Source organism: Aplidium turbinatum, chromosome 2 (genome assembly GCF_918807975.1).
Source record: "Aplidium turbinatum chromosome 2, kaAplTurb1.1, whole genome shotgun sequence".
In the NCBI taxonomy this organism is placed as follows: domain Eukaryota; kingdom Metazoa; phylum Chordata; class Ascidiacea; order Aplousobranchia; family Polyclinidae; genus Aplidium; species Aplidium turbinatum.
In genome coordinates this window covers 11,584,207-11,594,864 of record NC_137473.1, presented here as the reverse complement: position 1 = coordinate 11,594,864, position 10,658 = coordinate 11,584,207, and the positions used below count along the sequence as shown (strand labels likewise).

Genomic DNA, 10,658 nt, shown 5'->3' with positions numbered 1-10,658 from the left:
AATCAATCTCTAGTAGTCTAGATTCTAGAAGAAGCTTGCGATTTTGGTTGTTCAATTACTTCAAGACCACCATGGATGTAAAGCAGACCGCTAAGAAGATTGTGAGTTAAAATGGTGATTGGATGCTCCATAAGCCTTGACAAATTCACTGATGACAACTGCGGACAGAAGAGATCCTTTAACTGATGGTGAGCCCTTTTGAAGAGAACTATTTACCTTCTTTCGCTTTCTTGCATTGATTAATTATTTGAAAGCAGCCTAAACTATGTTGTCTTTCTTGAAAATAATTTTTTAGATCCGCTTTTTGCGACAATCGTATTTTTTCCTTTTTTGTAAGTTTAAATGTAAGTACTGTACAAATGGAATTTTACTCTTTGTCTGAATGTTATGTTTTGAACATTAGGTTGACACGTCATAAACTTTCTTTTTTGTTTATTTACAAAAATCAACATTGAAAGCATAAAGCAATATGAGTCAACAAGTCATTTAAATGCTATAAAAAGAATACAAAATTACACAAATTGTTTCTGTACATTACAAAAATAGGGAATGCGATTAATACAAAAAAAAAACATGCAAGCTACCACACAATAAAAAAATAAAAACAATACAAAAACTTTGTCATTTAAGAAAGTTCAGTTAGTTTGTTAACACATCACAAAAAATAAGCAAGTAATAAATAAGTAAATAACTAAGGAAGTAAATAATCACAGATTGATAAAAAAAGACATTTTGGTTAGGCTATTGATCATTACAAAATGGCACATTTACAGGTTGATCACAATTTCCATTGCTTGGGTTGCAAACAGTTCCTTGTGGGCAACCGAATAAGAAAGGGTCGAATTGGGGATAAGCGCAGATGTAGAAAGAATGACAGTCTCGATAAATTGGTTGGCCGAGGGTGGCTGTGCTGCAGTCCACGTCTAAAAAAAATTGCATCTTTTAAAAGTTGGAAAGCTTATGCATTATATTTCTAAACTTTCTACAGACTACTACTCGGGTAGGCTGCCATAGCTTAATATTTGAAACATAGGCTAGCGAATTAGATTAAAACTTATAAAAGTCAAACGTTTTTTAATTAGCTCCCTCAATTGATCGAAAACCTAATAGATTACGAAGCAATTAATTAGATTACGTATCTCAGAATAATTACATAAACTGGTTATAAAATTTGAATGAAGGCCTACCTGGATATGGACGAACAGTGGGCATTTCCGTTGATGTAGTTTTCATCGGTTTTGACGTCATACCATTTGTGTTTGGCCTTGTATTAACTTGGCCATGGCTGGTTGATGGATTAGGTTCCTGTGAAGCTGCAGTTGTTGTGGTCATAAAAGTTGTTGATATGTCTTTTATGGTGGAACTGACGTGTACGGTTGGAGCCATGGAAGAGGTGTCTTCTTTGTCGGCTTGTACAGAAAAGTCCGAGCAACCGTAAAATTCTTCTTGTTGTCCAAGGCCAAGACCTTGCTGCCCGTTTTCGAAACCCCAAGAGTTTCCTGAAAACATAAAGTTGTTTCAGACAAATTTTTTTGAAAATCGTGACTAAAATGTCAAAATCAAGCATGTAAGCCTATAAAATAATTTTATATCTTGCAATCATTCAGAAAACTAAGAAAAAACGTTTTGTCCTGTGTCATTTATAGAAAAGTGCGTAAGTTTTTACCTGTTCTGTATCTCCATTGCAATACACATTGCTTGCAGGTCACACCTTGTGGAAGCTTCACCCGAAAATCATGCATTCCCTTAGCAGCCGCAGGATCTTCTGGCAAATACCATTTGGTTTCTCCATTTTCATAGGATAAAAGATGCCTGCCAAACGAGGTATCAGATAAAATGACAGAAAAATGCAACAAAATACTTCAACAGTGCATAATAATCTATAGGTTAAAACAAATCACAAAGAGGTAGTTAAAACTTTTTAGTCTCTGGTCTTACTTACTTATCTAAGCATTCGTGCGTTATTGGCAGGTTCACATTATTCCATTCGCACAAACGGAACTCGAAGTATCCTTTGTGCTCGGCGGTGACTTCTACTGTTACGTCAATAGTTTGTCCCTGCTTGTAGTTTCTAGAGAGAAAGCAAAACATTTAGGTTTGGGCCAATGCACGTTCTACTTATAGTAGGAAAAAGCTATTCGAAAAAACTAAAAGTCAGTTATACAATGCACAAATTTTGTATTTACTCGGAAGTATAGGCTACTTAAAAAAGCGTATTGGTTCCTTATTACCTTGTGATAATTCCCAAGGCATATTTTCCACCCGCTTCGTTTTCTTTCACAGGAGCAGTGTAGGAATCACCACAAACTCCACATTTGCCTCCATTGTCAGTTTGAACCTAATAAACATAAATTGCTATTGAAAACAGCCTTGATCAAACTTGAGTGCATTGTGAAAAAAAACAAAACATAGAAACAAAAAAAATTGGCATTTTGCAAAAGATAATATTGACTTCTGGCTGTTATGGTTATTCCCATAAATATATGAAAAAAATGTTTAATTCGATTAGGCAGATACTTATTATGTTATTTGTGTTTAGTTTTTCTATAAGGTTTCCATTTCATAAACTGCTTGTTTCAACCACCCCATTTGTGTTGGCGCCGAAAACAGAAGATTACTCTCTCTATATTTCTATTTGAATAAGTTATAGCCTACTGCAAAAGCAACCTTTACGTTGACAAAAGGTTTATCAATGAATTAGGCCTACACAAGTTGCTGAACCTGGCTGAATTTACATAAAGGCTTTTGCACATCTGTGTTAATCTTCGTTTGATTTACCTGCTTGCCACCACAGTTCAGTTGATTGTCTTCATAGTTCGGTTGAATAACATCCCGGTAAGGAATAAGCATGGGATCTGAATACGCAAATCGGAACATACTTGATCTACTTGGGGGCTCAAGCAACCTTGCGTGTCCTTTCACGTTCACGGTGTAGTGTAAAACTGAATGGAAGAAATTGTTGTTATTACGGTGTATTTTAGTTAAATAAAACAACTTAGTAAAGAGCAATATTTTAATTCTCGCTCAGTTTATAGAAAATACTTTATTTAACTAAAACTAACGAAACGGTTGAAAAAAAGGTCTGAGCAGTTTGATGTATGTAGTTAAACATCAGATCAACAAAACTAAAAATAATATAACCTACTGCGAATACCATCAAAGATTAGCTACTTACAAAATATTAACATCGGCAGAGTTTGAAGTTTCATTTTGAAGATAATTTCTTGATATTATACTTTCTGGCGTCTTTGGAGCAGTTTCTGTTCTATTAGTATTCGAAATTCGAAATATAAATTTGCAGCTCGGTGCACGCTTTTATAGCTTTTTCCGTTGTACAAAACGCCGAAAAAAATCTTCTGTTTGCAATGTGTCGGCTTTGTTACTACGCGACAAATACACTCGTCATTTACTTTTGCAAACGTAATAGGCAATAAGACTGAGCCGAGATTACGACAGAATATTCTCCTTAGGCTGGCACTTCCGACATTAAGTAATCCAAAAGTAAACACCAAATCAAATACACCGAGCTCGCTTCACAACAACAGTTGAAATACCGTAAGGTTACCCAGCGCCGTTGAAAGGAGAATTTGGACCTTGTATCAAAGAGATTCTGTGGCCCTAAACAAAGACACTTCCAAGGAAAGTGCACTATATCTAAACAATACGCGATGATTTGTTCAACCTCTTAAACAAAAAATGCAACAAAAAATTCAAAACAATATTTGTATTTTAAATTTTGCACAAGATTGAGTATGATATCAAAAATATATCTTTATTAAAGCATAAAACATACCGCAAGCTTACTCGCAAGGGCAGCAACTCAAACCAGATAAAAACTTGTTTTCCCTACTTGCACGTTGGTCAATGCCTCTGGATACGGACTCTGTTTGCCGACTGTCTCAAGTTATTGTCAAACAGCTTTGTTGTTCCCTTTTCATTTGTGATGTTGTGCTATATTAAATCAACGTGAATCATGCGCAACTCACCACTTTGCAAAAGTAGGAAGATTTGTTTGCACAGACCTCACGTCAGGTTTTCTTGTGTGACGTATCAAATGGTAGTATTGTTGGTCTGGTCATAAAACTTTATTACACAAATTGCGTAGTTTTTTTGCTGAATTTATTCAGTTTTGGTGACGACAAATTATTTTGCTGTTTCACGACTTATGCGATTGTGATTATTTACACATGTTGCTAACGAAAATGATTTATTTTGTTAGTTTGAACCGCCTCTGTTTTAAACATGAGGAGAATTCACTTTTCAATTTTCGTCAAAACGCTTATGAAGATTTTCTTTCTGCTTGCGATTATTTTCTCAGCTAAATCACATTTCACCATTGCTTGAAATTTATCATTACAATTAGGATACTTTTTTGTTATTTGATAGGCTGAGCCAAGCTCAAAATTAGATTTGTTGCAGAAGTCCTTCTTATGCTTCAAATAATGGCCTATCTCTGGCAATAAATTGATCGACAAAGCTTGCCGAAAAGCCCGGACAAAAACGTCACATTATAACACTTTTTTAACTTGCTTGTTGTAGCGCGTGTGGGTGGATGTCATGAGATTGACAAAGATGACAGTTTTTTTTTAGTAGAAAATACCCTTTTTATCAGAAGTTAAATTATAGACTGAAGTCATTACTTTGTAAATCTCGGACCAACAACACTAATCTGATGTCACTCCGCACTTGCAGACTCATAAAAATGCAAATCCTCATTTTTACATTGTGGAGTTAAGCAGCCAAAATTTGTTAACGTTCCGCTAAGTTTAACAGAACTGGGTTAAAATTTATATCTTACAGGGTTTTCATAACTTCATAACTTATTAACGATGCCTTTGAACTGTGCTATTTCCAGTTCCAGTAACGTTAAAAGATATTTTTGTACCCGGGCCCTGGAAAATTTTAGTGCTCCGGAACCAACCTTTTTTAATAGATCAGGAAATATAAAGAAACAACCGCGTAGGCTTTTACTTAGATACAGTACGTTTTTGTGCGTCGTGGCAATGTAGGGCCCAATGATCTCATTGGTACTAGGCCAACAAATACCCTCTCAAAGGTCCTGTCTATTTCAGTGGAGTTATGCTGATTGAATCTTTATTCTCAGATTAAGAAAGCTTCTTTAATTGCTTCCTGACAGTTTCGCATACGGTAGAGGCTTTGAAGCATGGACGCAGGTTTGAACAACGAGTTTGACAGAGTGAAGTTTGACATGTTGATGACCTGGCCATGTAGGCTATTATAGCCACAATAGGCTATTTTGCTTTAGTTGACTCATGGCCACCTAAAGATACGGCCTGATTTGTCACATTTTGCAGAAATTTCCAGGTTTTTCTAACTTTGGGCGAACGTTTAAATAAACTTTTCTAAAAATTAGATTTTTACGCTTTCTTTATTCTTTTCCCCAGATGACACAATAAGTTTTAACATCCTCACATGTTGAAAAACAAAGAAAATTTGATTTCGAAGATTTTAGTCAGACTGTTAATTTTTCAATAACAGTCTGATTTTGCGTTTTTCAACTTACTTTTTCTCATTTGCTACTGCTTCCCCAAAGCAACAAAAAAGTTTTATGTCATTAAGAAACTGCAAAAAGTAAAAACATCTCAAAAAATGTCAGTCAAGCACTAGCAGTAGCTGTAATCAAAATCTGCAAAATGTGACAAATCAGGCCGCATCTACAGGTGGCCATGGTTGACTCCTTCTTAAAAAAATATCAACTAGTGCCAGTAGTGGTATGAGGCGGATGCCCCCGCAAGATCTAAAAAATCAAGCAATTCTTATTTGTTGTTTTAAACTTTTTTCCCCTGGTTCACTCGCTCAGTCACATTAGGCTACAATTAATTGAGCAAGGGCACACATCTTTGGTGAAACTTGACAAAATTTTGTAGGGGCAAAGTTCTCCTAGAGTTAGTAGAAGCAGTGGCGTAGCTAGGGAATGTGCCGCCCGGGGCGGATTCAGATTTTGCCGCCCCTTCAAGAAAAAGCATGTGAAAATGAAGTTTTTTTAATTGACTTAAAGTGGAATTATTGTATGTTTTGAACCAGTAGCGTAGCCAGTAATTTTGAAAGGGGGGGTTTTAAGGGCCGGCGGGCGAAGCCCGACGGCGTCCTTGCCAAAGATGAGATCTAGCGGCGGGGGGTCTGGGGGGCCTCCCCCAGAAAATTTTGAAAAATTACTTTGGATTTGGTGCATTCTGAGAGCATTTTCAACAAAAATGTGGGTATAAATCCCCTGGTAAAAATATTCCTGTAAAATGGTGCTATCCGGTGGCATAGCAAAAGGATAAGATCATGTTTTCTTGGGAATTTTTCGGTAACTTAATAAAGCTAAGTCTCTATGTTTTCTTGTTGCTAATTCCTGGCTGAGATATTTGAATGTTTGGTATTGGCAAAACTCGCTCTTTTAATGGAGTTTCGTTTAAAATTAGGCAAACTTTGTTTTAGAGACATAGAGACTGAAAGCATCATTCTCAATATCGTGACGTCACATGCGTGCCAAAGGGGGAGTTGTAACCCCCAAACCCCTCCTCCCCCTTGGCTACGCCACTGTTTTGAACGTTGCCATTCTGTTTGCTTTTATTTTCCGTGTAATTTTGCATTATCAACAAAAAAACAAAACGTCCTGTCTGAAAGTGCCGCCCCCCAGACGTGCCGCCCGGGGCGGTCCGCCCCCCAGCCCCCCCCCCCCCCCCTAGCTACGCCACTGAGTAGAAGTTAGGTGAAAGTAAAAGAAGAAGGGATTGCTTACTCAAAAAGAAGGTGAACAACTGGAAGGTCAAAGTAATATGACAAAATTTGGTGCATCTGCAGCTTGAGGTCTACCACCACATGTCGCATACCCAGGTGCTGCGTATGTGACTTATCAACGAGTGTACAAAGTGTGTGTTGCCAAAATAAAAGTATGGAAATACGTGATGTCATGTTTGTTTGATACCATTCAAAACATGATAAAGCAGCGGTAGACGTCACGTTACAGTGGTTGCGGTCAGTAAAAAGGTTTTGCAGATATTCTACCACCTAAATTTCAAGCAAAATATGGTATTTCATTTCATGAGAATGAATTTACGTAAAAGCAAAGAAAATTTTTTGCAATTTTGCAGTGACTCTCTAACTGCTCAGTGCTCATACCGCAAAATTTTTTTTAATAAAGTGAGTATCCCGGTATAGTCCACTACCCTAGTCCTCCACAAACATATTTGCTTCTTCGGTGCGTTTCACATTGTTCATTGTTCTTAAAAAAATTTGAAATTTTGATTCGTCGCTTAGGTTAAACTACCCCTACCGTAATGTCTGTGAACCATAGGCCAAAGTGGGCGCTGGGCCGTAGGCTTTTGTAGCACCACTGCTGTTTCAGTGCAAATACCGGAGCGGCCGTAGGCCTATATTTGATAAATAGGCTAGTAGGGTCTAGCTGTTGCAGTAAATTGACCGTAAATTAAGTAGGCTTAAGGTGCAATTAACAGTGAGTGTAAAATCTTCATTTTTGCATTCATCCACTGGTACGTTCATGCATATTTTGGCTTTGTACAAGCCTTAGCCTATTTTTATAGTTGATAAAATAAAGGCAAGAGAAATATTTGTTAATTTTTTACTAACTAAAAACTCACTCTCCTGTCACTGACAATATTCAACAAGTTCGTTTGTAGCCAAGATTAAAACGCAAAAAAGATCTTCTAGCCATTTTCCTCACTATAGGCTACAGCAGTTGTAATGCCAGGCCTGTAGCCCCCCTCTCCAATCGGATAAGCTAAGTCAAGCTACTGAACCCCAACTCCAAGCCTACTGTGTTGCAAATTTAAAAAATCACAGGAGTTTCCTAATTCAAAGACACAACGTTATTAGCCTATACGCATTAAATTTATTGTTTATTTATTTACAGCCTAGCTTGTCATCCCAGTGTTGGAACTACAATAGGCCTTAACTTATGCCTAGGCTTCACCAGTCAAGCGTTTCAACTTCTAAGAAATAAACATTATATGCTGCATCCAATCAATTGCAAAAAAGCGATGATAAAGTGGAGATACGAGACAGCATAATTTTGAGCAAATTTTCAACACTTGTCAACAGATAAACGAAAACCCGTAATGATAATAATATTTTCAATTCAAATAAATTATATTTCATTGTTAGAATCCAAAAGAAACGACGTGGTTAGGATAATACAGAAGCAAAACCAAAATAGTTAAGTTTCTCAAATGTTTTGTTCAATTTGTTTTAGTTCTTTTTTTCTTGATATTTTCACATTTTTAATTTTAATTTTGTAAAAGAATATCATGTTTTATCAATTTGCCAATAAACGAAATTGAAAACAAACCTTGCACTTTGTACAACAAATTTTAGTTTCTATGTTGTCATGGGGGTCTTATTCGCTGTAACGAATTATGTACAGCCAAAAAGAAGTCGAAATCAACTTCAGATAGTTAATTGGTTGGTTTTAAATCTTTATGCTCGGACTGAAAAAGCCTTGATAGGTTATTCCTGGTAGTTTCGCATACTTGTAGAGGCTTTTGACCCAGAGCCGGTTACCAAGATTGACTGAGTTCAGTTTAAAGCTGGGCTAACGGTACCACGCCAGTTGCAAGTGCTACAATTTTTGCCATGTTTACTTTTATTATTACAATTTTCAGCAAAAAATTTACACAAATATTTTAATTTTTTCTTGGAGATACCGTAGTATAGAGTTGAGTTTAAGAACTAGCCTACTTCAGTCACAGGAAACGTTTTGAGAAAAAATTGCAAAGCTTGGATGTAGCAAACCATATAGGCTACTGTAAGCTACTAGTACCGGTAGCCTGTATGCCTACAGGTAGCCTGTATGCCTAGCCTACATGCCAAAACAATTGAGAAGAGCTGAATATTTTTATGCTTTCTACTGCCTGTTGTGATGCAAATATGTTTTAAATTGGGATGATAGAGTTTTACAGCAAGCCTAACTGTAGGATACGTTGACATATCAAGTGCGAAATAGGCTAATACCTGTTTATTATTCAGCTATTTAGTATCATGCGAGTTTAATATAGACTATTCTACAGGTTTGTGCCACAAAATCAATCCGTTTACAAAATATTATTGTACTGAGAAATGTTTTGACCCTTAACTCAAACAATTTAGCATTATCAATAATAATACTTTCTTAGTTTGTGTCGATTGCGACAACATACAGTAAACTAAATCACAAATGATCTATATGCAACATTGGTTTGGTTTTGAATCTTATCCTAAACAAAAGACTAAAAAAGCCTTAATAGGTTATTCCTGGTAGTTTTGTACAGTAGGGGAGACCAGGGATAGATCGGACGATTTTTTGAAAACAGCTCATATTTTTTTTAAATTACACAGCAAGTTCGTAAATGTTATGTTGTTGTAAACCTTAAAGCTTTGCCAAAAAAGGGTAGGAGTATCGCTTGTTTCAGAAAACCGGAAATGCTTATAAAAAGCATAATTTCTACGGTCCTTAAATGTCCGAAGTCACCCAGGTACCGGGGTAATTTCGGACATGCCTGGGGTCATCTCGGACAGCAATTTTATGCAGACGTTTTGAGTTGATTTGACAGTTAATACAGAATAATTGACTCAGAGTCGAACCAGCGCCACTTGATCTTGACTTTTGTTTACGAAGCCACGCGTTAACCAACTGAGGTATCAAGGCGAACAAAGCTGGAAGCAGTAAAAGACATGTAGCAGATGCCTCCAATTTCTTTGGAGCGCTGCGCAGATGTTTTCGCCACTCAACCTTGCAGCAGAGAACAGTAAAACGCTCTTAAAAAGTTTTAATCAAGAAAAAAATGTAGTGGTTTTACTACTAGGTTAATCAGTTAACAATCATCTCAAAGGTTTATTGGTTATAGGCCTAGTTGCTCAGACATGTCATACATGCTAAACATAACTCGGATAAGCATATCAATAAATAGTCCTGCATTAGTCTGATATAGTCATTGTCACTAAGCAAAATTAATGCTTTTTAAACAAAATGGTTGGAACGCCTGCTTAATCTAATCAAAAAACAAAGAGATCAAAATGTAGCAGCAATCAGCATGTATAAACATGAGTTTAGTAGCCTATGTAGATTTTGAGCTCTTTATTTTTTGATTAATGCTTTTTGGTTTTACAAATACAATTTACCTTTTAATTCGTACACAACTCTCATCATGAGGTTCAATAACTGAAAATGAATGGTTAATGATGTCAAACAAACACTTTTGTATGTTGCTTAAGAACTTGCGCATTTGATTATAATAAAATCAGCAAAACCTTGGATTAGCTTTTTATCCTCAAAACAAATATGAGCAGCTTCCAAAATAAATTGGTGAATTTGAAGCTATAAAATTCAATTTATTCGGTTTACTGCATATGATTGCTTTTAAGTGCTTGTTTAAAAAAGTGCTCCTTTTGCCCCAACTTTGGTTTAAAACAATGTGTTTTGTAATACCTTGTACAAAGGATGTAAGGCAGTTCTATGTGACCTACAGGCTACAGCCTATAGTCTACCCCAAAAAGCAGTAAAGTTTTCAATGTCTACAAATAATAATTTCAGCACATTCTCTTTTTCTGTAAGATATTTATAATTTTTGTTGCCTTTTTAATTCTACTATATATCAGTACAGGTTATTTGACAATTATGAAAGGAATAACCTTAGTTAGTGCACGGTTTTAATTTT

At 36.1% G+C, this 10,658-nt stretch overlaps 1 protein-coding gene across 1 annotated transcript; it reads right to left on the bottom strand.

Annotated features, from left to right (window-relative positions):
• Nucleotides 1-424: 424 nt before the first annotated feature.
• Nucleotides 425-3,280, bottom strand: LOC145765173 (uncharacterized). The gene is made up of 7 exons (XM_082576948.1): nucleotides 3,176-3,280; nucleotides 2,779-2,942; nucleotides 2,232-2,338; nucleotides 1,943-2,071; nucleotides 1,667-1,812; nucleotides 1,188-1,499; nucleotides 425-923 (listed from the first exon to the last, which is right to left on the bottom strand). The coding sequence occupies exons 1-7, from the start codon at nucleotides 3,207-3,209 to the stop codon at nucleotides 742-744; spliced, it is 1,074 nt and encodes a 357-aa protein (XP_082433074.1). The 5' UTR covers nucleotides 3,210-3,280; the 3' UTR covers nucleotides 425-741.
• Nucleotides 3,281-10,658: the final 7,378 nt, after the last annotated feature.

Coding starts and splice junctions, on each gene's coding strand:
- LOC145765173 (XM_082576948.1), bottom strand. CDS start 3,209: ATGAAACTTCAAACTCTGCCGATGTTAATATTTT. Junction 2,072..2,231: donor GCCTTGGGAATTATCACAAG/GTAATAAGGAAC, acceptor CTTTCTCTCTAG/AAACTACAAGCAGGGACAAA. Junction 1,813..1,942: donor ACGCACGAATGCTTAGATAA/GTAAGTAAGACC, acceptor CTCGTTTGGCAG/GCATCTTTTATCCTATGAAA.